This window comes from Gopherus evgoodei, unplaced genomic scaffold, assembly GCF_007399415.2.
Source record: "Gopherus evgoodei ecotype Sinaloan lineage unplaced genomic scaffold, rGopEvg1_v1.p scaffold_57_arrow_ctg1, whole genome shotgun sequence".
Taxonomy (NCBI): Eukaryota; Metazoa; Chordata; order Testudines; family Testudinidae; genus Gopherus; species Gopherus evgoodei.
Window position 1 is genome coordinate 23,108 of NW_022060078.1, and position 26,230 is coordinate 49,337.

The 26,230-nt window shown below is 64.0% G+C and overlaps 2 protein-coding genes across 2 annotated transcripts; one reads left to right on the forward strand and one right to left on the reverse strand.

The window, feature by feature from the left end:
- Positions 1 to 2,002: 2,002 nt before the first annotated feature.
- Positions 2,003 to 16,075, forward strand: LOC115643304 (leucine-rich repeat neuronal protein 1-like). The gene is given in 7 exon segments (XM_030547183.1): positions 2,003 to 2,074; positions 6,333 to 6,474; positions 7,608 to 7,761; positions 13,682 to 14,960; positions 14,963 to 15,035; positions 15,038 to 15,246; positions 15,416 to 16,075. Coding segments are annotated over 7 exon segments (2,589 nt in total).
- A 1,419-nt stretch (positions 16,076 to 17,494) lies between these two features.
- On the reverse strand, positions 17,495 to 25,576 carry ELK1 (ETS transcription factor ELK1). Its single transcript, XM_030547201.1, has 6 exons — positions 25,494 to 25,576; positions 22,587 to 22,795; positions 21,993 to 22,394; positions 21,459 to 21,872; positions 21,128 to 21,229; positions 17,495 to 20,797 (listed from the first exon to the last, which is right to left on the reverse strand). Exons 1-6 carry the CDS (start codon positions 25,537 to 25,539, stop codon positions 20,699 to 20,701), a joined length of 1,272 nt encoding a protein of 423 aa, XP_030403061.1. The 5' UTR covers positions 25,540 to 25,576; the 3' UTR covers positions 17,495 to 20,698.
- Between the last annotated feature and the right edge of the window lie 654 nt (positions 25,577 to 26,230).

The window sequence follows — 26,230 nt, forward strand, 5'->3', positions numbered from 1 at the left end:
CTGAGCCGTCTCCTTCCAGCTCCCTGGGGGGCAGTGCGGGGGGGGAACCCCCGTTCCCTGCCCCCACCCCACTGCCGAGCCCCCCCCCCACGCCTAGCCGGGACCTTGGACTTGTGCTCCCTGGCTCTGGCCTCGGCGAGGGGCCGGTCAGCCCTGGGCTCGCAGCGGGGAAGTGGGGGGGGCGTGTCCTATGCCCCCAGCTGCCTCCCCACGGAGAGGTGTCGGAGATCACCAGCAACGGCGGGGGCCTGTCACCCCCCCACCTTGTAACTTGGAGGGGGATTTCATTCTGCCCCACTGTGGTTCTGAGCACACAGAAAGTCCCCCCATCTGCCTCCCCCCCACCATACAGGCCCCCCCCATCTGCCTTCCCCTGCTGTGCAGGGCCCCCCTGCCTTTCCCCCACCATACAGGGCCTCCCCATCTGCCTTACCCCCACCTCACAGGGACCCCCCCATCTGCCTTCCCCTGCTGTGCACGCCCCCCCCCGCCTTCCCCCACCATACAGGGCCCCTCATCTGCCTTCCCTCCACCTTACAGGGACCCCCCCATCTGCCTTCCCCCACTTTGCAGGGCCCCCCTGCCTTTCCCCCACCATACAGGGCCCCCCCATCTGCCTTCTCCCCACCGTACAGGGACCCCCCCCATCTGCCTTACCCAACTTTGCAGGGCCCCCCCACTTTCCCCCTGCCATGCAGGGCCCCCCATCTGCTTTTCCCCTGCCATGCAGACCCCCCCACCTTTTCCCCACCATCCAAGGCCTCCCTCGCCTCCCCCCCACTGTACAGGGCCCCCCATCTGCCTTCCCCCTGCCGTACAGGGTCCCCCATCTTCCCCCCCAATATTTATAACTGCTGGGTTCTCGGGTTTCCCCCCTCCAGTCCAACACCCTCCCAAGGAGCAACCCCCCCCGCCCACCATTATCAGCTCACTGTGGCCTCCACCCTCCGAGCCGCTGGGACTGGCCCCAGGGCCGAACCAAACAGCCGGCGCACGAACTAGACAAACCCACGGGGACCCGGATGAGAGTGGGCAGGGACCCACCATGGAAGTAACGTCCCAGAGCCCCAACCTGCAGCCTCGCTCAGCGTCCCCCCAGCTCAGTGCCCGGGGCTCAGAGCGGAGGCCCCCTCCGTGCCCCTTAGCGAGAGGGGGCCTGTCCTGTCACGGGCCCGGCGCAGCCCAGCCCCCCAGCTCACCCGGCACTGGCAGGGGCCCAGCCCTAGCCTCGGCGGTGCCGGGTGCTACATTCAACAATCAGCCCCACCTGGTGCCATGGGGAGAGGCCACAGCTGCCCCCCACGTAGGGGCCACAAGCTCCGAGCCGCCCGTGTGCCTGTGAGAGACCAGCCGCAGCGTGTGGGTACACCCAGCACCAGCATCCGCCAGCCCCTGTTCTCCCCTTAGGGTGTCTGGACCCTGATTGCCATGGGGGGAGCCCAGGACTGGGCTAGCAAGGGCTGCAGGTCAGGAGTGAGGGGCACTGGCTGAGCTGGGGGGAGCCCAGGGCTGGGCTAGCAGGGGCTGTGGGTCGGGAATGAGGGGCACAGGCAGAGCTGGGGGGGGGGAGCCCAGGGCTGGGCTAGGAGGGGCTGCAGGTCAGGAGTGAGGGGCACAGGCAGAGCTGGGGGGGGGGAGCCCAGGGCTGGGCTAGGAGGGGCTGTGGGTCAGGAATGAGGGGCACCAGCTGGCTGGGGGGAGCCCAGGGCTGGGCTAGCAAGGGCTGCAGGTCAGGCGTGAGGGGCACTGGCTGAGCTGGGGGGAGCCCAGAGCTGGGCTAGCAGGGGCTGCATCCTGGACTTTCGCCTGGAAACCTGCTGGCCGGGGGCACGGCGGGGACAGGATGCCACGTGAGCGGGGAACGAGGAAGGACCCGGCTTCCAGGGAAACCAAACCCCTTGAGTCAGCAGCTGAATGGAGCCAGGCGGCTGAGCAAACAAGCAAGTAGGCGAAGGGCCAGCCCAAGAGACAGGAGCTTAATCCGGCTCCACCAGTCCTGCTTATGGCCAACCACTTCCCCGCCTCGGGCACCATCCAGGGGAGCGCGGACATCGCCTGGACCCTGCACCCTCGGGTGACCAGACAACAAGTGTGAAAAATCGGGACGGGGTGGGGGGGAATAGGAGCCTATATAAGGGAAAGAACCAAAAATCAGCACCATCCCTATAAAATCAGGACGTCTGGTCACCCTGCGGCACTCGGACGGCGCCGGGCGACCCCCAGGGTGCGTGGGGTTGGAAGAAGAGGCCCTTTTTTTCCCCTCGTGTGCAGGCCTGGACTAGCTCGCCCTGGATGCGACTAGGCCCCTCGAGATAGGGGACCCCTGCACCAGCCGACGGGGGCGATGCCCCAGAAAAGTCACCACAATGGAGCGAGGTGGCGGCAGCCGTCAAGGCGGCGGCGGGGACATGACTGGTGGAACATAGGCGCCACGGGGACGTGATTGGTGGAACCTATGTGCCACGGAGATGTGATTGGTGGAACGTAGGTGCCAAGGGGACATGATTGGTGGAACCTAGGAACCACGGAGATGTGATTGGTGGAACGTAGGCACCACAGGGACGTGATTGGTGGAACATAGGCGCCACGGAGATGTGATTGGTGGAACCTAGGCACCATGGCGATTGATTGATGGAACGTAGGCGCCACGGGGACGTGATTGGTGGAACATAGGTGCCATGGAGATGTGATTGGTGGAACCTAGGCGCCATGGGGACGTGATTCGTGGAACGTAGATACCATGGGGACGTGATTGGTGGAACCTAGGTGCTGGGGTGACATGATTGGTGGAACGTAGGCGCCACGGGGACGTGATTGGTGGAACATAGGCACTGTTGTGACATGATTGGTGGAACATAGGTGCCACAGAGACGTGATTGGTGCAACGTAGGCATCCCAATTGTTATAAGAAGCACCTGGGATCTTTTTAAAGGGGAGAAGGCAACACACCATGGTTCTTGAGGGTACAATTTAAGCATGAAAATCAGCATATGCTTCCATTCACACACACACACCCTCACAGCCACACACCCACGCACACACACATACACACACGCACCTCACACACACGCCTCACAGCCACATACACCCATGTGCACACACACACACACACACACCCTCACAGCCACACATAGCCACACCCCTATGCCCACGCACACACACACACACACACACCCTCACACCCCCATGCACACACACACCCCTCACAGCCCCACACACACACTTCAAAGGGACACAAGCAACTTCCACCCAAGCTCTGATTTCAGCTCCTGCTTCCAAAACGCCCAGCGAGCTGAGAACGAAAACCCAGCCCATGATGGATCCCTTTGGATTCGAATTAAGTCGCATGTTTGGTTCGCATTTCTTTTACCCCTTCGCCGATACGCACTGCACACAGCCTGGAGAAAATGCACCTTCCTGCCACAGTTTAACTTCTCAGAGACTCAGAGAATCTCAGGGTTGGAAGGGACCTCAGGAGGTATCTACTCTTACCCCCGGCTCAAAGCAGGACCAACCCCAACTAAATCCTCCCAGCCGGGGCTTTGTCAGGCCGGGCCTTAAAAACCTCTAAGGATGGAGATTCCCCCACCTCCCTAGGGAACCCATTCCAGTGCTTCACCACCCTCCTCGTGAAATAGTGTTTCCTAATATCCAACCTAGACCTCCCCCACTGCAACCTGAAACCATTGCTCCTTGTTCTGTCATCTGCCACCACTGAGAACAGCCGAGCTCCAGCCTCTTTGGAACCCCCTTTCAGGGGGCTGAAAGCAGCCATCAAATCCCCCCTCACTCTTCTCTTCTGCAGACTAAACAAGCCCAGTTCCCTCAGCCTCTCCTCAGTCATGTGCTCCAGCCCCCTGATCATTTTGTTGCCCTCCGCTGGACTCTCCAATTTTTCCACATCCTCCTTGTAGTGTAGGGCCCAAAACTGGACACAGTATCCAGCTGAGGCCTCACCAATGTCCAATAGAGGGGAATGATCACGTCCCTCAATCTGCTGGCAATGCCCCTACTTATACAGCCCAAAATGCTGTTAGCCTTCTTGGCAACGAGGGCAACCTGCTGACTCATATCCAGCTTCTTGTCCACTGTAACCCCCAGGTCCTTTTCTGCAGAACTGCTGCCTGGCTGCTCGGTCCCTGGGCTGTAGCCGTGCATTATATTAGTTTGAAACATTATAGTAGCCAGATCCGTTTTGACATCCGGGGCAACTGTTTCTTCTGTGCTCACAGATTTCCCATGGCCCCACCTCCAGCTCAGGGTCTCTAACACTGTTTTTCTGTGTGCGCCTCACCCCTGCTGCTGCTCCAGAGGGACAGTGTCTTTCCTTTTAATTTCTTTTTCTTTTACGACAGCTCTTATCTGCTATTTTGTTACTGAAAAAAGGGGAGGGAGATCCAGAATCTCTCCCCATTCTCGTGGGTTCCACTGCCCTGCTGCAGCCACCACTTGGGTCTTTAAAAAGACATTGACTGTGATAAAGCATTGAGATACCCTAAGGGTTAAATGCTAAATCCCAAGCATTACCTGGGTCTGGCAGTTTTGCAACTTGGAATGAAAGACCCCAGTGGATTTTTAGTGGGATTATTTCAAACCAAAACAAAACCAATTTATCTTAAACCTACAAACCAGAGTTTGACAAACCGGGCGTGCTGGTTTAGGTCCATAAAACAGGGAGAGGGAAACTTTTTGGCCCAAGGGCCTCACGAAATTGGGGCTTGGGGTGTGGGAAGGGGGTGAGGGTCCAGCTAGGGGTGTGGGCTCTGGGGATGAGGGTTTGGAGGTGCAGGAGGGGGCTCTGGGCCAGCACTGTGGGGTTGGAGGGCGGGAGGGGGATCAGGGCTGAGGCAGGGGGTTGGGGTGTGGGAAGGGGGTGAGGGTCCAGCTGGGGGTGCAGGCTCTGGGGTGGGACTGGAGATGAGGGGTTGGGGGTGCAGGAGGGGGCTCTGGGCTGGCACTGAGGGGTTCAAGGGCAGGAGGGGGATCAGGGCTGAGGCAGGGGGTTGGGGTGTGGGAGGGGGTGAGGGTCCAGCTGGGGGTGTGGGCTCTAGGGATGAGGGGTTGGAGGGCGGGAGGGGGATCAGGGCTGAGGCAGGGGGTTGGGGCACAGGAGGGGGGTGAGGGTCCAGCTAGGGGTGTGGGCTCTGGGGATGAGGGGTTGGGGCTGCAGGAGGGGGCTCTGGGCTGGCACTGAGGGGTTGGAGGGCAGGAGGCGGATCAGGGCTGAGGCAGGGGGTTGGGGCACAGGAGGGGGGTGAGGGTCCAGCTAGGGGTGTGGGCTCTGGGGATGAGGGGTTGGGGCTGCAGGAGGGGGCTCTGGGCTGGCACTGAGGGGTTGGAGGGCAGGAGGCGGATCAGGGCTGAGGCAGGGGGCTGGGGTGTGGGAGGGGGGTGAGGGTCCAGCTGGGGGTGTGGGCTCTAGGGTGGGGCTGGGGATGAGGGGTTGGGGGTGCAGGAGGGGGCTCTGGGCTGGCACTGAGGGGTTGGAGGGCAGGAGGCGGATCAGGGCTGAGGCAGGGGGTTGGGGTGTGGGAGGGGGGTGAGGGTCCAGCTGGGGGTGCAGGCTCTGGGGTGGGGCTGGAGATGAGGGGTTGGGGGTGCAGGAGGGGGCTCTGGGCCAGCACTAAGGGGTTGGAGGGCAGGAGGCGGATCAGGGCTGAGGCAGGGGGTTGGGGCACAGGAGGGGGGTGAGGGTCCAGCTAGGGGTGTGGGCTCTGGGGATGAGGGGTTGGGGCTGCAGGAGGGGGCTCTGGGCTGGCACTGAGGGGTTGGAGGGCAGGAGGCGGATCAGGGCTGAGGCAGGGTGTTGGGGCACAGGAGGGGGGTGAGGGTCCAGCTAGGGGTGTGGGCTCTGGGGATGAGGGGTTGGGGCTGCAGGAGGGGGCTCTGGGCTGGCACTGAGGGGTTGGAGGGCAGGAGGCGGATCAGGGCTGAGGCAGGGGGTTGGGGCACAGGAGGGGGGTGAGGGTCCAGCTAGGGGTGTGGGCTCTGGGGATGGGGGGTTGGGGCTGCAGGAGGGGGCTCTGGGCTGGCACTGAGGGGTTGGAGGGCAGGAGGCGGATCAGGGCTGAGGCAGGGGGTTGGGGTGTGGGAGGGGGGTGAGGGTCCAGCTGGGGGTGTGGGCTCTAGGATGGGGCTGGGGATGAGGGGTTGGGGGTGCAGGAGGGGGCTCTGGGCCAGCACTGAGGGGTTGGAGGGCAGGAGGCGGATCAGGGCTGAGGCAGGGGGTTGGGGCACGGGAAGGGGTCGGGGTGCAGGCTCCAGGCTGTTCTGTTCCAGTAGGGACCCCTTATGCTCTTCATCAAATCTGACTCCGCTGTCCGTGGTCTAAGGCGTTAAAGCAGATTCTCTCGCTGCCGGGATTCTCTGCAGACAGAGCTCACATCTACGTCCCTCCGGGCTCGCAGGGAGCTGCTCTGGGCCCGATCCTGCTTTCCTCGAACCGCCCCTTCCCACGGGCCCAGGCTTCACTCCGTAACCATTCAGCAAGGGGGGGGGCTCCTCAACTAGCCCCCACCGCTGCTGGACTTTCCCCTCTGGGAGGCCAGGCAGCAGCAGACCCCGGGTCCGAGCCTGGTCTGTCTGCAGGCGCATCGGGACCGTCCCACACGCGGCCACGCGAGGGCGCCCCTGACCACAAAACACACACGGGCCACAAACCCTCTGCCGCAGACGGATTCCTAAAAACCGAGGGGTAGCTCAGATGGGAAGGAGTGAGGGGCACCGGGGTGCGGGCAGGAGCCCAGGGCTGGGCTAGCAGGGGCTGCGGGTCGGGAGTGAGGGAAACCGGCTGGGCTGGGGAAACCCCAGGGCTGGGCTAGGAGGGGCTGCAGGTCGGGAGTGAGGGGCACCGCAGAGCTGGGGGGAGCCCAGGGCTGGACTAGCAGGGGCTGCGGGTCAGGAGTGAGGGGCACCGCAGGGCTGGGGAAACCCCAGGGCTGGGCTAGGAGGGGCTGCGGGTCGGGAATGAGGGGCACCGCAGAGCTGGGGGGAGCCCAGGGCTGGACTAGCAGGGGGCTGCAGGTCGGGAGTGAGGGGCACCGCAGAGCTGGGGGGAGCCCAGGGCTGGACTAGCAGGGGGCTGCAGGTCGGGAGTGAGGGGCACCGCAGAGCTGGGGGGAGCCCAGGGCCGGACTAGCAGGGTGCTGCAGGTCCCACCCCGCCTCCATCGGGTCCCCTGAGCTGTGAGGTTTCCAGCCACTCCCCGATGATCCCTGGGGGGCAGGTTCCCAGAATAGGGCGGCGTCTCCCCCTCTCTCAGGGAGATAATCCCTGGAATTCATCTGGCAGCATCACCCCGTGACTCCTACAGCCTCCCCGCTATGGGGAGAAGGGACAGAATGAACCCAGGAGTCCTGGCTCCCAGCCCACCCCACTCTAACCACTAGACCCCCCTCCCCTTCCAGAGCCGGGCAGAGAACCCAGGAGTCCGGGTTCCCCCTCCCCAGTTTTGTCACCCGCCAAGGGCTGACCAGATCCTCCATGACGTCACAACCCCTTGCGATGTGATCTCCTTGTGGGTGGCCCCTCGCTCCCTATTGGCCAGAGCCGCCTGTCCGTCACCCAGGGGGGCGTCGTCAGGCTGTTTCCTCCCCACCCCCCGGCAGCTGGTGCCGGGACTCCGAGAGGCGAGTGGGAGCTGGGGCGGCCCGAGCGCCAGGTGGGGGGGCGGCGGAGCCACCTCCTGGGGTCCCCCCTGCGCCGCCTGCTCTCCCCGACGGCCGCCTGTCCCGGCATGTCTGTGCACCTGTCCGGCCATCTGTCTGTCCATGCATCCGTCCATCCATCTGTCTGTCCACCCACCACGTGTCCATCCATCCATCCATCCATCCACCCACCTGTCTGTCCATCCATCCGTCTGTCCACCCACCACGTGTCCATCCATCCATCCATCCTCTGTCCACCCACCAAGTGTCCACATCCATCCATCCATCTGTCTGTCCATCCATCCGTCTGTCCACCCACCACGTGTCCATCCATCCATCCATCCACCTGTCTGTCCATCCATCCGCCTGTCCACCCACCATGTGTCCATCCATCCATCCACCTGTCTGTCCATCCATCCATCCGTCCATCGATCCGTCTGTCCACCCACCACGTGTCCATCCATCCATCCATCCATCCACCTGTCTGTCCATCCATCCGTCTGTCCACCCACCACGTGTCCATCCATCCATCCTTCCACCTGTCCGTCCATCCATCCATCCGTCCATCCATCCGTCTGTCCACCCACCACGTGTCCATCCATCTATCCATCCATCCACCTGTCTGTCCATCCATCCGTCTGTCCACCCACCACGTGTCCATCCATCCATCCTTCCACCTGTCCGTCCATCCATCCATCCGTCCATCCATCCGTCTGTCCACCCACCACGTGTCCATCCATCTATCCATCCACCTGTCTGTCCATCCATCCGTCTGTCCACCCACCACGTGTCCATCCATCCAACCATCCACCTGTCCGTCCATCCATCCGTCCATCCATCCGTCTGTCCACCAACCACGTGTCCATCCATCCATCCATCCACCTGTCTGTCCATCCATCTGTCCATCCATCACATGTCCATCCATCCGTCCATCCATCTGTCTGTCCACCCACCACGTGTCCATCCATCCATCCATCCATCCACCTGTCCGTCCATCCATCCGTCTGTCCACCCACCACCGGTCCATCCATCCATCCATCCAACCATCCACCTGTCCGTCCATCCATCCGTCCATCCATCCGTCTGTCCACCCACCACGTGTCCATCCATCCATCCATCCATCCACCTGTCTGTCCATCATCTGTCCACCCATCACATGTCCATCCATCCATCCATCCATCCGTCCGTCTGTCCACCCACCATGTGTCCATCCATCCATCATCCATCCACCTGTCTGTCCATCCATCCATCTGTCCACCCACAACGTATCCATCCATCCATCCATCCATCTGTCCGTCCGTCTGTCCACCCACCATGTGTCCATCCATCCATCATCCATCCACCTGTCTGTCCATCCATCCGTCTGTCCACCCACCACGTGCCCATCCATCCATCCATCCAACCATCCACCTGTCCATCCATCCATCCATCCGTCTGTCCACCCACCACGTGTCCATCCATCCATCCACCTGTCTCTCCATCTATCCAACCACCACGTGTCCATCCACCCACCTGTCCCTCCATCCATCCATCCATTCATCCACCTGTCTGTCCATTTATCCACCCACCACATGTCCATCCACCTGTCCCTCCACCCACTCACCTGTCCGTCCATCCATCCGTCTGTCCATCCACCACGTGTCCATCCACGCACCTGTCCCTCCCTCCATCCATCCACCTGTCTGTCCATCTATCCACCCACCACGTGTCCATCCACCTGTCCCTCCATCCACCCACCTGTCCCTCCCTCCCTCCATCCATCCATCCATCTGTCCACCCACCACGTGCCCATCCACCTGTCTGTCTGTCACCCGTCTGTCTGGCCACCTCTCTGTCCGTCCATCTGTCTGTGAATGATCAGGACAAACCCCAAAGAAGACGTTTGAGTCAGTGGGTGATGGTGGGGGGCTGGGAGCCAGGACTCCTGGGTTCTTCCCAGCGAGATAGATGAGTTGCTCCACTGGGGCAGGTGTAGTGAGGCCAGTCTGGTGCGTCTGTCCATCGCTGTTTGGTTCTGCCCCAGGGGTCGCTGGCACCCAAGGACTTCTCTTTTCCAACTTGAGCAGAATAAGGAGCTGGTCCCCGATAGCTGTTTCGCCAGCAGCTCCCCACACGGCAGCTCCACGCTAGGAACCCCACCAGCAGCAATTGTTTTCTGTTCCCACCCCTCCCCTGGGAGCCTTTGGAGCCAGTTGGATCCAGGGGAAAGCCTGGATAGCAGCGTATGAAACAGCATCTGTCTACCTATCCCTCTAACCCCACCCATCCATCCATTCCCATCTACCCACCCACCCATCCATCCCAAAACCCCCTCTCTATCTACGTACCTACCTGCTAACTCCACCCACCCATCCATCCCCATCTACCCCATCTACCTACCCACCCATCCATCTCAAAACCCCCTCTCTATCTACGTACCTACCTGCTAACCCCACCCATCCATCCATCCCCATCTACCTACCCACCCATCCATCTCAAAACCCCCTCTCTATCTATCTACCTATCCCGCTAATCCCACCTATCCATCTTCCCCCAGATAAACCCCTCTGTCTACCCATCCATCCATCCATCCCATTAACCCCCTCTATATCTATCTACCTATCCCACTAATCCCGCTATCCATCTGCCCCAGATACAACCCGTCTACCCATCCATTCATCCCATCTACTCAATGTATCTACCTATCCATCCATCCTAATAATCCCATCTATCTATCTATCTATCTATCTATCTATCTATCTGTCCCCATCCACCCCCTCTATCTGTCTATCCCCAAACACACCCTCTAGCTATCCCTCCATCCCCACACTAGTCCTGGGGGAATACTGCACCACTGCGCATACACAGAATTTATATCTCCTGCAGATTTCTTTGCTTCCCCACAGAAAAATGACTTTCTGACAGGGAAGCAAAGGGAAACCACAAGAGCAGTCACATGACCCTCCCCAGCAGAATATTTTGGGGGCCCAAGGCACCTGGCAGAGAGGTGAATCACTATGGGGCAGGGCTGGGACTGTGCTGTGCTCAGCTGCTAGTCTCAGCTGGTCTGAGGAGGACAGGACGTCCTCTTCCCCTGCACGGCATCCAGGGCTAGGTCAGACCCACCGCCGGATTTCCCCCCTGGCTGTAGGACGCTCTGCACACACACACACACTCGTCGCTCCTCAGCTGCAGGGGGAGGGATCCCTGTACAGGAAGCTGCTCCTCCATCCACCCAACCCCTGTGCATCCAGACCCCTTCATGCCCAGACCCTCCTGCTGAGCCTCACTCCCCGCACTCAGAACTGCCCCCGATAAGCCCCCCTCCCCCTGCACCTGGACCACCCCAATGAGATACCTGCACCTCGATCCCCACCCCACTGAGCCCCAACCAGCTGCACCCGGATCCCCACCCCACTGAGCCCCACACCCAGACCCCCAAGCACCTTCACCGGATTCCCCTGCAGCCTCCCATTACTGTTGCACCTAGAACCCCCAACCAGCCCCTGTGCATCCAGATCCACCCCGCACCTGTATCCCCCACTGAGCCGTCCGCATCCACATAGAAACTTCTCACCCACACCTGGATCCCCCCCACACTTGGTTCCTGCCTTGCTGAGCTGCCTGCCCACACTTGGTATGGAGGGGCAGGGCCCTGGGCTGTTTCTGGGGCAGGACCAGTCCTTGCGTTGTGTCAGGGTTGGGTACAGCCTCATCGCTGAGACCGTGTCTGAGGGGTGTGTGTGGGGAGGTGCACAGGGATCTCCCACCTCTGTGCCGCCAGTGGACTCCGCTCCCCAAGGCCAGGCTGGAGCCTCTGCATTTATTTGACAAATAAAAGTGGCAGAATTTTAAAATATTGTGCACAGAATTTTTATATTTTTTTGGTGCCGAATTTTTAATTCTTTGGTGCAGAATTCCTCCAGAACTACCACACGCCTCCTCAGGCCACCCATCCACCCCCTGCATTCACCCCATCTGTCACCCTATGCCCCATCCATCTGTGCCCCTGCACCCCATCCCGCTAGCTACACACCCATTCTCTGGCCATTCACATACCCGACCAGTGAGCTATAGACATATCTGGGAGCAAACCAGACCGGGTGTCCCCTAGCGGGGACAGGCCTGGTACCCCATTCCCCCCGCCCCGAGTCTCCTGCCCTTGGTCCAGAAGGAAGCCAGTGCCCCAGTCCCCCCACCCCGAGCCAGCCAGTCCCTGCCCTGGGGCCCGGCGATAGCCCACACTGGGTATCCAGCAGGGGGCCCCCCGGGCACACCCAGGGAGATGCCCTTGTTTCTCCCCCCGCCCCGGGTCCTGCCCAGGGTGTGCGGATGCAGCATCAGGAGTGGGGTCAACCCAGAGCAGGGGCTTCTGGGAACTGGCTCAATTATTCAAGAACCTCATCAATATTCATAAGCCTCCTGCTCCAAACTGTCAGATCCTGGAGGGGAAAACTAGGCAACTGTGGGTGTGAGATTTCCACCCCCACCCTCAGCAGAGCTGCTCCCCCCTCCTCCTGCCAAGCAGAGGAGGGAACCCAGGAATCCTGACCCCCAGCCCCCCCCCCTCCCAGAGCCAGGGAGAGAACCCAGGAGTCTGGGCTCCCAGCCCCCCTGCTCCCACCTCCTCCCCCTGCCAAGCTGGGGAGAGAACCCAGGAGTCCTGGCTCCCAGCCCCTGTCCTCCCACCTCCGCACTTTCACTTTGATCCCTTGTTTTTGGTTTCTAAGCTGTTTCCTGCTCCCCGCCTCCCCCAGCAGCCCCCCAGCACAGAGCCTGGGAATGTGGCCACAGGGCAGAGCTGGGGCGGGGGGGGAACCCAGGGCTGGGTTAGCAAGGGCTGCGGGTCGGGAGTGAGGGGCACCGGCAGAGCTGGGGGTGGGGAGCCCAGGGCTGATGCGCTTCCATCCCAACCCCCCCCGCCCCCCCTTCTCTAACGGGTCTATTTTTAGACACCCCTTCATGACGTTTGGCTTCCGTTGTTGCTGCTCCAGGCTGGAAGCAAATCAGCCCCCCACCCACGCCTGGCACCCAGCCAATATCTAGGCCTTGTTCCCCCCCCAGCCCTGCCAGTGTCCCTCACTCCCGACCCGCAGCCCCCTGCTGGCCCAGCCCCGGGCTTCCCCCTGCCCCTCACTCCTGACCCACAGACCCCTGCCAGCCCAGCCATGACCCCCCCTCCTGTGCCAGTGCCCCTCAATCCCGCCCCTGCCAGCCTGGCCCTGACCCCCCCCAGCCCTGCTGGTGCCCCTCACTCCCGATCCCTCACTCCCTACAAGCGACAGGTTGGGCTTGAGGCCCCGTCAGCCCCTCCCCTGTGTGGTGCTGGAGGGAGGGGCCAGGAGTTGGGGGTGCTTTGCGGCAGGGGTGAGGGGTGACGGGAAGCTGGGGCTTTGCAGTGATTTAAGTAGGTCAGCAATTACCCAGCATTCCCTGCTGCTGCCAGCCCCCTATGCCAGCAAATCCCCACGTGTCACCAGGAAAGGACAGATTGGGGGCGCAGCACCCTGGAAACACATCCATCCCCCGACAACAGCAGGCAGGGCCGGGTGCTGGGGTCACCGTGGGGCAGGGGGCTCGGCATGGGGCTTTCCCCTGGCAGGCAGGCCTGGGCACTGGGGGGGGGGGGGTTCTGTGGGGCAGGGGGGCTGGGCAGGGGGTGCTCTCCCCTTGCAGGCGGGGCAGGCACTAGGAGGCACTGTGGGGCAGGGTCGGGGGCTCAGCATGGGGCTTTCCCCTGGCAGGCAGGCCTGGGCACTGGAGCGGGGGGGGGGGTTCTGTGGGGCAGGGGGCAGGGAGGCTGGGCAGGGGGTGCTTTCCCCTTGCAGGTGGGGGGGGCACTAGGAGGCACTGTGGGGCAGGGGGCTCAGCACAGGGCTCTCCCCTGGCAGGCAGGGCTGGGCACCGAGGGAAGCTGGGGGGCAGGAAGCAGGACAGGGGGCACAGCAGGGGGGCTGGGCAGGGGGCACTCTCCCCTGGCACTCAGGGCCGGGCGCTCTGGGGCCTGGGGACTCTCCATGCCAGTGTCCATTGATGTCTCCCTCTCTCTGTCCCAGATGCCATCGGGGCACCGGCTCCCCTAGCATCTCCTCCACCGGCCGCACCCCCTGGAGAAGCCTCCCAGCCGCACCCACCCCGTGCCCTCTCCTCCGGGGGGCCGCCCGTCGGCCCGAGACGAGGATGCTCCAGGCCAGCCGCCCGCTGGCCTCCTGCCCGCCGCAGTGCGTCTGCCACACCCGGCCCTGGTTCACCCCCCAGTCCGTCTACCGCCAGGCCCGCCCAGTGGACTGCAACGACCTGCTGCTGACCCGGGTGCCGCCCGGCCTCACCCCAGACACCCACGTCCTGCTGCTGCAGAGCAACGAGATCGCCCGGCTCTCCGGCCAGCTCCGGCACCTGCCCAACCTGACCGAGCTGGACCTGTCCCAGAACCGCCTGGCCGGCCTGCCCCCCGCCGGCCTGGCCGGCCTGCCCCGCCTCCTCACCCTCTACCTGGAGAACCAGCCGGAGGAGCTGCCCGAGCGCTGCCTGTGAGGGCTGGCGGCTCTGGAGGAGCTCTACCTGAATCACAACCGCCTGGTATCCATCACCCCCTCAGCCTTCGCCGGCCTGGCCCGACTGCACCTCAACGCCAACCGCCTGCAGACCGTGGACCCGCGCTGGCTCCTGCCCCTGCCACGCCTGGAGATCCTCAAGATTGGCGAGAACCCCATCGCCCGGCTGGAGGCGGGCGGCTTCCGGCCCCTGGCGCGGCTGCACAGCTTGGTGCTGGCCAGCCTGGGGCTGCGGGACCTGCCGGCCGAGGCCTTCCCGGGGCTGGCGGAGCTGGAGAGCCTCTCGCTCTTTCGCAACCAGCTGGCCTGGGTGCCGGCGCCCGCCCTGCGCCGCCTGCCCCTGCTCCAGTTCCTGGAGCTGAATGAGAACCCCATCGGGGAGCTGCGGGTGGGTGATTTCCGGGGCACCCCGCGCCTGGAGCAGCTGAGCCTGAGCACCCTGGAGCAGCTGATCGGGGTGGCCGAGGGGGCCTTCGACGGGCTGCCCAAGCTGGCCAAGCTGGACCTGAGTCACAACCCCCGGCTGGCCTATCTGCACCCGGCCGCCTTGCAGGGGGCCCCGGCCCTGCGCACCCTGCTGGCCACCGACGGGGCCCTGGCGCTGCTGCCCGCCCAGCTGCTGGCTTCCCCGCCCAGCCTGGCCGCCCTCAGCCTCCGGGGCAACCCGCTGCGCTGCGACTGCCCGGCCGCCTGGCAGGGGCTGGCGCGGCTGCGGCTGGTGGAACCCGGGGCCACCCTCTGCGCGGCCCCGCTGGGCGCAACCGGCCGGCCGCTGCGGGAGGGGCTGCCAGGCAGCGGGGGTGGGGCTGCCCCCCGGCATTCCCCCCCCAGGGCGGGCCCGAGAGGCTGGTGGTGGCGCCCGCAGCTCCATCACCCTGAGCTGCCCGGCCAGTGCCGAGCAGCCCCCGGAGATCTTCTGGCTGGGGCCAGCCGGGGAGAGGCTGCCTGGCTCGGGGCGGCCCGGCGGGGCCCTGGAGCTGGTCGGGGTGGGACTGGCCCATACAGGGCAGTACACCTGCATGGCGCGGAACGAGGCGGGCTCTGCCAGCCGCATCCTGATGCTGCAGGTGCTGGGGGGTGTGGGGTGGAGGGAGGGGGGCTCGGGGAGGGAGCTGGGGGGCAGGGGCGGTCCAGCCTTGCTCATGAAAAAGGTCCAGCCCAATTTTGTGGTGCTGGAGTGGACTGCAGGGGGCTGGTCTCTCTGGGCCCCCCCCCGGGCCTCGCTGGCCCCCCCAGCACCCCAGCCCCTGCTGGGCCTCGGCCACCATGCACGTCCGCAGGCCCCACCTCAACTACACGGCCTGGGTGCCGCTGGACAGCCGGCAGGTCAACCTGACGCACCTACAGCCGGCCATGCGCTACGAGATCTGCCTGAGCCTGGTGGCCACGGAGATGCCCATCCCGGCCACCGCGGCATCACCCTCCTCCATAGCAACAGCATCCTCCGGAGCACCGGCCTCCCTAGCAACCGCATCCTTCTCCACGGCAACCGCCACCTCCCTAGCAACTGGATCCTTCTCCACAGTGACTGTCGCCTCCCTAGCAACCAGATCCTTCTCCACAGCAATCGCCGCCTCCCTAGCAACCAGATCCTCTCTGGCAATTACTGCATCTTCCTTAGCAACCGGATCCACTACGGCAGTCGCAGCATCCTCCCGAGAGACTGAGGACTTCTCCCTCGCAACAGCCTCTGCTCTGGCATCCCCGGGCACGCAGCGGGCCTGCCTGAATGTGACCACGGCGGGGCTGGGGCCAGCAGGGCGGGGGCCAGGGAGTGCAGCCCTGGCTCCTGTGACGGGCTCGCTGCTGGTGGCCCTGTGTGCGGTGCTGCTGGCCTGCTACGCTGGCCGGCGGCTGCGGGAACTGGGCTGGTGGGCCGCCCTCAAGCCATACTGACAGCCCCCAGCCGCCTTCTTGCTTGGCGAGCTCTACCCCCCCCTTCAGCCTAGGGGAAGCGGAGGGGGACCCCACACCCCCCACACTGATACCTCCAAGACATGCCTTTGGCAGCCCTGAACCTGGGCAGGAGACATGCAAAAATTTGGAAGGGGGATGGGGCATCACTGCCCCAAACCCTGCCTCTGTGCACCCCCCGGCCTATAATTGGGGTGTCAAGGGGGAGCTGCCCCATCTGTACCCCCTACACACACACACACACACACACACACACACACACACACACACACAGAAGTAGCACAAAGGTACGTCTTTCCCAAGGCCTTGCCACAAAGTTGTCGCAGGCAGGTGTGGGGTGGGGAGGAAAGGAAGTGGGAGCCCCCCACCCCCACCCCAGGACCAAGGGATGAGGTGATGGAGCCGCTGGAGGCTGCAGAATAAAACTCTGGAGTTAGAAGAAAAAATGTGGTGTTTTGTCTGTGTCATTCAGTGGATGATCCCCCCCTCCCTCCCCAGCCTTGCCCTGCTCAGAGCCGGGGGGCCACCTGCCCCTCCAGGGGGCACCAGCTCCCAGCTGGCCTGGCTGGCTCAGGAGGGGGTGGGGGTGTGATTCCCCCCTCCCAGCTCCGCTGGTGCCCCTCACTCCCGACCTGCAGCCCCTGCCAGCCCAGCCCTCCCCCCAGTAGTTCCCTGAGCCCTGGGTCAGATGCCCCGGCCAACAGGCAGGGGGCCCAGCAAGACCCAGCGAGCAGACGGGGGGACAGCTGGGCACTCGCCGCTTTGGCTCCGTGGGCCCCGGTTCTGCTCCCGGCTGCACCCGTGGACGTCACGTGGCCGCAGACAGGGCCCGACTCAGCGTTCGAGCTCCCCAGCCCAGAGGGGACCCCCCTGCCATAGCCCACAGACCAGAGAGCGGCCCTCCCCCATCTGGCCCCAGAACTGAGCCATCCAGAGAACCAGCCCAATGGGCAGGGACGGAACTGCCCTTCGGGGCAGGGCCCGGTGGCTAATTCCTCGTGCCCTCGGATGCCGACGCCTTCTCGCTAGGCTGACTTTATCCTGCTGCAAGCTCCAGCCATGGGCTGAGGTTCGCCCAGCCGCTGCTGGCCTGTGGGGCCTGGCCGTAAACATCTCTCCTGCCCCCTGCATTGGGGGCCCCAGACCTGCCATGACAAGGGGCTTGAGGCCGGGAGTGGACAGACTGGGGGGGGGGGGGAAGTCAGCAACCTCCAGCCATTGCCCGCCGCCCCCTGCTCTCCCAGATCATCCCTGCCCCCACCAAGGCCCCAACCATCTCAGTCCCCACCCCACATTGCCAACTTGCCTAGCCGCTTCATGTCCCCCCACTGCCCACCCCTCTGTCAGGGTCCTGACCCATGATCGCCCCCCTTCCCCCATGAGACAAAGGATGCCAATCAGATCGTTTAAAAATAGATTTATGTACAGGGCAGGTCACGAGGGGGAGTCGTCACGCCGAGCAGGCCCCCTCCCACCCTGGGGGAGGACAGACGGGGGGGGGTTAACAAGGCAGAGACAGGGACACGGGAAGAACAGATGGGGAGGGCTGCTGCCTTTGGATCCACTCCAGCACGGCAGGATCCTGGGATCTTCTCCACTTTGGCACAACAGGATCCCGGCATCAGCTCCCACATGGTACCTGGGATCCCAGGATCCACTCCCACACTGCACGGTAGGATCCCGGGATCCACTCCCACACTGCATGGTACGATGCCCGGCTCCAATCCCCATTCTGGCCCAATGGTCAATACATGGTTAGATAAATTCCCCAGGCTGGAAATCTCCAAACCACGTCAGTCGCCAGCCAGGCCCGGGTCTCCGCTGGCCCTCCCTCCAGTCACCCCCCCAACAGCTCCGTCCTTGCTCCACAGGAAACTAAACAGCTCAACCGCCCCACGTTGCGGCTTTGGGACGGTGGCTGCACTAGGGTGTGGCAGCTGGCAACCCCTGTGGGGGAGGCGCAGGGGGGTAAAAACAGGGCCAGGGCCTCTCCCTCACAGCAGAGAACAGCTCTGAAAACCCAGCGAGCCAGCAGAGAGAGCACATGGGGTCTGCTCATGGCCAACACTCGGCAGCACGTCTTCTGCTCGTGAGTTACTTGTAGGTCACTCATGGGTTACACGTGGCTTACTCATGACTTTCTCCTATTTTCACACGTGATTGATCCATGGTTTACATGTGGGCTACTTGTGGTTTACTCACATGTTGCACGTGTTTTATTCATGGCTCATCCATGTTGGCCTCACAGCACGTGTTCGACTCATCGTTTGCGTCTCAGCTGCGGCGTCGCTGGAGCCCATTCCCCGGCAGCCTCCTGGCCTCTCCGTGCTTGGCTCCAGGCTCAGGCATGGCTCGTGCATGGGTTTGGCCCAGCTCAGTCTCCGGGAAGCCGTTCCTGGGAGCCTCGCCCGTGTCTCACAGGTCGTCCAAAGTGGCTGATGCACCAGGCGGAGACGGCCAGAGCCGAGGGGCCTTCCCAGTGCAAACCAGCATGATTGCGACAGTTCAAATCCGCCCCTAGGGGAAGGAGGAGGGTCACCCCAGAGAGGGGGACGACACTGTCTTTCAAGCACAAAGGGATCTGTTGGCCATGGCCCTGTTATCTCGCTAATTGGCCAACAATTGCCGTCCAATTACACCCTCCTCCTACCCCCATTCAGCTGACGCCACCTTCCCTGACACAGGAGTCTTGCTCCATTAACGCCAGCAGAGACAGCGTCCCCCAATCTACACCATGGGGACAGAAATTCAGCACTCGTCACCGCGCTACTGCCTCCAATCGCTCTCTGAATCCCGCCCCTAAATCCAGGGAGGTCACTTCCACCCCGTCCATTTCCCCCACTTCCATTGTAAAAGCCACCCCCCGTTCAAATATAGAACCATTTTATATATTAAAAAAGACAGCCCAGCAGATAAATAGCGCCGAGCCCTGTAGATTTGTATATGATCAAATAGTTCAATCATATCAATATACTCTCTGAAAAATAGAAAGGAGCTGGGACTCCCGCAGGGCGCTAAAGAAATGACATTCGGGTATTTCAGCCCCTTGGGATGGCCCTCAAAAATATAGATCTATATCTCGAGCAAGAAGCTCACAGCCCCAGAAAATTTTGGTATCAAAACAAGACGACAAGGCAGCCCTTTCCCGTATGACGCAGTGCAGGCCCTGTGGGACTAACAGGACATCAACAGCAGTGAGAAGGGCAGGACTTCCTTCTTTGCCCCGTCCACAGAATAGGTGGCCTTTGACTCACAGGAAGTAGATGAGACATTAATAAGGCGGGACTTCCTTCTTTGCCCCGTCCACAGAATTGGTGGCCTTTGATTCGCAGGAAGTAGATGAGACATTACTAAGGCAGGACTTCCTTCTTTGCCCCGTCCACAGAATTGGTGGCCTTTGACTCACAGGAAGTAGATGAGACATTACTAAGGCGGGACTTCCTTCTTTGCCCCGTCCACAGAATTGGTGGCCTTTGATTTGCAGGAAGTAGATGAGAGGTTAATAAGGCGGGACGTCCTCCTTCGGCACTTCCCCAGAATCAGCGCACTTTGAACAGGAAGTAGCAGAGTGGAAACAGGGCAGAACTTCCTCCTTTGCGGAGCTCGTGGGCCAGCAGGAAGTCAAGGGAGCCCCTGGCGACTGTCCTCAAAAGGCGGGACTTCACTTCCCGGGCAACAAATGGGAGACAAATGAAGGAACCCTCCCTACGAAAGGGGCGACGGGTGGGACTCCTCTGCGGCCAGTTCCACGGTGACCTTTGATCGTCAGGAAATAAATCAAGGAAACAAGCTTTGCAAGGAGAGAACCAGCCCCTGAAATCAGCGGGCGGGACTTCCCTCCCGGCCGTTTCCATGGTGACGAACAGGCAACCTTCGACCTACAGGAGGGAATTAGGGCGGGACTTCCTCTGCCTGCCGCTTCTATGGCAACTCGAGGAGGTGACCTTTGACCTCCAGGAAGTAAATCAAGAAACAAGAAGCGAAGAGCAGGACTTCTTCCTCCACCGGACCCACAGGGATGAGTGGCGGGTGTGATGTCAGCAAACCAAGATGGCCGACGCGGCCACCCTCTCGAAACAAAGATGGCCGACGCAGAGCCCGCACAAAGAGGGGCTACGGGGAGGCCGACAAAGGCCACCAACGGAGGGTTTCAAACCAGGGCCAGGAGGCCCTGGGTAATAAATAAAATCAGCCCCACAACTGGCGGCCGAACCACACCTCAGTCCCCGAGGGACGTATCCTTCCACGTCGGAAATACACCCCGAGCCACCCGGGCTGGGATTAAACACAACGACCCCAGAAAAATGGGGTCAGAGCTGCAAGGCCCTGGGGGGGCTCAAGGCCGAGTGAGCACCAAGGGGAATGTCCCACACTGCGCCCCCTAGGGGCAAAATGGCGGCGTGCTCCGGCTCCCATTAGAAACGAGCCAGCAGGCGCATCCCACCGCTGACACCAAGCAGGGCTCTCGGTCCGAAGCAGGACACAGCCGTATCCAGCCGCCCTGGTAAAGAGTCCCGCAGGACTGGGTCAAGAATCCAGGTGCGGAACGGGCGCTCCCCTAGCCAGCTCCGCCAGCAGCGGAGAGAGACGGACGGACGTCTGGACTCACGGCTTCTGGGGCCCCGGGGACAGCACGACCGGAGTGGAGAGTCCATCCACGCTCAGCGAGGGGATGTGGATTTGCCCACCAGAATTAGAGGGAAACTGTGGGGAGAAGTAGGGGAGTGACCTACTGACCATATCCCTCACTCTTGACCCACAGCCCCCCACTAGCCCAGCCCTGGACTCCCCCCAGCGCTGCCGGTGCCCCTCACTCCTGACCCGCAGCCCCCCACTAGCCCAGCCCTGGACTCCCCCCAGCGCTGCCGGTGCCCCTCAGTCCTGACCCGCAGCCCCCCACTAGCCCAGCCCTGGACTCCCCCCAGCGCTGCCGGTGCCCCTCACTCCCAACCCACAGCCCCCCACTAGCCCAGCCCTGGACTCCGCCCAGCCCTGCCGGTGCCCCTCCCTCCTGACCCAAAGCCCGCTGCATACCTGGAAGGAGAGCTTGGCGGGGCTGTGTGGAGCGATGGGGCTCAGGGTGCTCCAGAAGTGGATGGTGGGTGGCAGGGAGCTGGGGGTCAGCAGGACAGGGGTCTGCACAGGACAGGAGTGTGGTGAGAGAGAGAGAGAGAGAGAGCGACCCCTTCTCCCGTCCAACCCCAGCTCCCTCCCCACAATCCCTTCTGCCCCAGGACCCCTTCCCCATCTCCAATCATCCGGCCCCTGCAGGCCCTCACCCCACCACAAGCCGCTCCCCCCACCCACAGATCCCTCCCCCTACGCCCCAGGCCCCGCCCCGCCTCCCCACCCCATAGCTGCTCACTAGCGTGTGGGTGGAGATCACGGTGGTAGGCGTCAGCCCGCTGCCCGCTCCCCCGCCAGGCGCCAACAGGGAGCCGCCGGCCGCGCTGATCTTCTCCTGCCCGGGCAGGGAGGGCAGCGCCAAGTCCTTGGGCTTCCGCCCCTTTGGGCCGTGCCCCTCACTGGGGGCCCCCCCAGGCACTCCCTCCTCTTTCTCCTCCTGAGGCTCCTTCCCTGCCGGGAGCTCCGCCTCCGTCCCCCTGGGAGTCTCGTCGGCAGGTGGGGCTTCCTGCTTCACCCCCGAGTCGATCAAAACTAGGAGCGGGGACCCCTCCGCCTCCACTTTCACCACCACCGGCCGCAGCCCCGGGTCCTGCAGAGGCGTATCCTCTTGGGGGGGGTGCTCTGCATCCAGGGGCTCCGGCCCCACAAAGACCTGGGGGCAAGATAGAGAAATGCAGCCAGCGCTGGGGCGGGGCAGCTAGGGAGCAGCCACATGTAACGCCCAGCGCTGAGATGCAGCCAGCTCCGGGGTGGGGCGACAGGGCCAGCTCACCTGCAGGGGTTCGCTCTCGTCTGCTCCTTCGATGCTGATCTCCAGCTGGGGAATCTCCTCCATCTTCCCGGGGGCCAGGTCGGGGAGGTCCGGGGGCTCGCTGCAGAGAGCTGGGGGGTCCTGGCGGGGCGCTCGCCCGGGGGGGGCCGCCTGCAGCGACTGGATGGTGAAGGTGGAGTATAGACCCGAGCGCATGTACTCGTTACGGCTACTCCGGGGGATGCCCCCCCCACGCAAGGACTTGGGGGGCCCGGAGCTCCCCTCCCCCAGCCGAGACTCGGCGAGTGCCGGCTCCACTCGCCGGAGCGTCCCTTCCTCCCGGGCCCCCTCCACGCCGGCCGGCTCCGGGTACGAGACAAATTTATAGACAAACTTCTGCCCGTTGACCTTCCGGATGATGTTCTGGAAAGAAAAAGGATAGAATGGGGACAGCTGGGAGCCAGGACCCCTGGGTTCTCTCCCGGCTCTGGGCAGGGATTGGGGGCTGGTGGTTAGAGCGGGGGGGGCTGGGAGCCAGGACTCCTGGGTCCTCTCCCCGGCTCTGGGAAGGGGGTGGCCCGGACGCCTGGGTCCCGGCGGGGGGGAGGGGCTCACCTTGTCGTAGTAGTAGCGCAGGGCGCGGCTGAGCTTGTCGTAGTTCATGTTGGTTTTGTTCTTACGCAGCCCCCAGAGCCGGGCCACCTCCTCGGCGTCCACCAGCTTGAACTCGCCGTCGTCCGACGTCCAGGCGATCAGGTGCCCGTTGCTCTGTTGCTCCAGCAGCTGCAGCAGGAACTGCCAGAGCGTCACCGAGGGGTCCATGACTGCGGGGGATGGGGAGAGCGTGGGACAGGGACCTGAAACCCCCCCAGCTCCGCTGGTGCCCCTCACTCCCGACCCGCAGCCCCCTTCCCCTCCCCTCCCCGCCCAGGCACTGCTGGTGCCTCTCACTCCAGATCTGCGGCCTTCCCCCCAGCCGGCACCGCCAGGGCCCCTCACTCCCAACCCGCAGCCCCCCTCCCAAAGCCCCCTCCACCCGGCTCCGCCAGTGCCCCTCACTCCCAACCCGCAGCCCCCCTCCCAAAGCCCCCTCCACCTGGCTCCGCCGGTGCCCCTCACTCCCAACCCGCAGCCCCCCTCCCAAAGCCCCCTCCACCTGGCTCCGCCGGTGCCCCTCACTCCCAACCCGCAGCCCCCCTCCCAAAGCCCCCTCCACCTGGCTCCGCCGGTGCCCTCACTCCCTACCCGCAGCCCCCCTCCCAAAGCCCCCTCCACCTGGCTCCGCCGGTGCCCCTCACTCCCAACCCGCAGCCCCCCTCCCAAAGCCCCCTCCACCTGGCTCCGCCGGTGCCCCTCACTCCCAACCCGCAGCCCCCCTCCCAAAGCCCCCTCCACCTGGCTCCGCCGGTGCCCCTCACTCCCAACCCGCAGCCCCCCTCCCAAAGCCCCCTCCACCTGGCTCCGCCAGTGGCCCTCACTCCCAACCCGCAGCCCCCCTCCCAAAGCCCCCTCCACCTGGCTCCGCCGGTGCCCCTCACTCCCAACCCGCAGCCCCCCTCCCAAAGCCCCCTCCACCTGGCTCCGCCAGTGCCCCTCACTCCCAACCCGCAGCCCCCCCGTCACCTCACTCTTAACCCACAGACCTGCCCCCCCAACCCTGGGCACCTCATTATTCTCCCCGCAAGGAAATTTCAGGATTTGGCCTAAAATAAGATTTTCTGCAGTTGGATCAAACCATGAATGCTCAGGGATGGGGGGTAACAGGGGGCTGTGCGGGCCGGGGTTGCGGGTCGGGAGTGAGGAGCACTCAGCACCCGGGGTTGGGGGGGCATCTTCTCATATCTCCCCAAGGTCCTAGTGCAGCCCTCTTGGTGCTGTGGGGCAGGGAGCAGAGTGGGGTGGGGGGTGATCGGGGGTACTGTGGGGAACAGAGTGGGGTGAGAGGCTGGGCAGGGGGCTCTACCCTGGCGGTCAGGGCTCGGCACTGGGGGTTGCCATGGGGCGTGGGGCTGGGCAGGGGGCGCTGGGGGTGCTGTGGGGCAGCGAGTGGGGCGTGGGGCTGGGCAGGGGGCGCTTGGGGTGTCATAAGGCATGGAGTGGGGCGAAGGGCTGGGCAGGGGGTGCCGAGGGGCAGGGAGTGGGCTGAGGGCTGGGCAGGGGGGGTGCTGTGGGGCAGGGAGAGGTGCAGGGGCTGGGCAGGGGGGTGCTGTGGGGTCAGGGGTTGGGCTGGGGGGCTGGGGGTGCCATGGGGCAAGGGGCTGGGCTGGGGGGGTGCAATGGGGCAGGGAGTGGGGCAAGGGCTGGGCAGGGAGGCTGGGGGTGCTGTGGAGCAGGGAATGGGGCAAAGGGCTGGGAAGGGGGCGCTGGGGGTGCCGTGGGGCAGGGAGTGGGGAAAAGGTCTGGGCAGGGGGTGCTGGGGGTGCCGTGGGGCAGGGAGTGGGGCAAAGGGCTGGCCAGAGGGCGCTGGGTGTGCCGTGGGGCAGGGCGAGGGGCTGGCCAGAGGGTGCTGGGGGTGCCATGGGGCAGGGAGTGGGGTTAGGGGCTGGCCAGGGGGTGCTGGGTGTGCCATGGGGCAGGGACTGGGGCAAGGGGCTGGCCAGGGGGTGCTGAGGGTGCCGTGGGGCAGGGATTGGGGCAAGGAGCTGGCCAGGGGGCACTGGGAGTGCCATGGGGCATGGATTGGGGCAAGGGGCTGGCCAGGGAATGCTGAGGGTGCCGTGGGGCAGGGAGTGGGGCGAGGGGCTGGCCAGGGAGTTCTGGGGGTGCCATGGGGCAGGGAGTGGGGCGAGGGGCTGGACAGGTGGTTCTGGGGGTGCCGTGGGGCAGGGAGTGGGGCGAGGGGCTGGCCAGGCGGTTCTGGGGGTGCCGTGGGGCAGGGATTGGGGCAAGGGGCTCGCCAGGGGGTGCTGAGGGTGCCGTGGGGCAGGGATTGGGGCAAGGAGCTGGCCAGGGGGCACAGGGGGTGCCATGGGGCATGGATTGGGGCAAGGGGCTGGCCAGGGAATGCTGAGGGTGCCGTGGGGTAGGGAGTGGGGCGAGGGGCTGGCCAGGGGATGCTGGGTGTGCCGTGGGGCAGGGAGTGGGGCGAGGGGCTGGCCAGGGGGTTCTGGGGGTGCCATGGGGCAGGGAGTGGGGCGAGGGGCTGGCCAGGCGGTTCTGGGGGTGCCATGGGGCAGGGAGTGGGGCGAGGGGCTGGCCAGGGGGTGCTGGGTGTGCCGTGGGGCAGGGAGTGGGGCGAGGGGCTGGCCAGGCGGTTCTGGGGGTGCCATGGGGCAGGGAGTGGGGCGAGGGGCTGGCCAGGCGGTTCTGGGGGTGCCGTGGGGCAGGGATTGGGGCAAGGGGCTGGCCAGGGGGTGCTGGGTGTGCCGTGGGGCAGGGAGTGAGGCGAGAGGCTGGCCAGGGGGTGCTGAGGGTGCCGTGGGGCAGGGAGTGGGGCAAGGGGTTGGCCGGGGGATTGGGTGGTGCCGTGGGGCAGGGAGATATTCTGTGAGGTTTTCTCCCCCGAGGGCGCCGCCCACTAACCTGTCAGCGCGGCCCCGGGGCCCGGAGATGGAGCAAGGGGCTCCATGGGACCCCCGAGCCCCCCAGGTCGTCGCCAGCCGGTTACTGGTCCCAGTGGCCGGTTACTGGTCCCGCGTGGCTGGACCCTGGCCGGTTACTGGTCCCAGTGGCCGGTTACTGGTCCCCCGTGGCTGGTCCCTGGTCAGTTACTGGTTCCAGTGGCTGGTTACTGGTCCCCCGTGGCTGGTCCCTGGCCAGTTACTGGTTCCAGTGGCTGGTTACTGGTCCCCCGTGGCTGGTCTCTGGCCGTTTACTGGTCCCCCGTGGCTGGTCCCTGGCCAGTTACTGGTTCCAGTGGCCGATTACTGGTCCCCCATGGCTGGTCTCTGGCCGGTTACTGGTCCCAGTGTCCAGTTACTGGTCCCCCGTGACTGGTCCCTGGCCAGTTACTGGTCCTCAGTGGCTGGTCCCTGGCCAATTACTGGTCCCAGTGGCCGGTTACTGGTCCTCCATGGCTGGTCTCTGGCCAGTTACTGGTCCCCAGTGGCTGGTCCCTGGCTGGTCTCTGGCCGGTTACTGGTCCCCTGTGGCTGGTCCCTGGCTCGTTACTGGTCCCTGGCTCGTTACTGGTCCCTGGCTGGTCTCTGGCCGGTTACTGGTCCCCAGTGGCTGGTCTCTGGCCGGTTACTGGTCCCAGTGGCTGGTCTCTGGCCGGTTATTGGTCCCAGTTACTGGTCCCAGTGGCTGGTCCCTGGCCG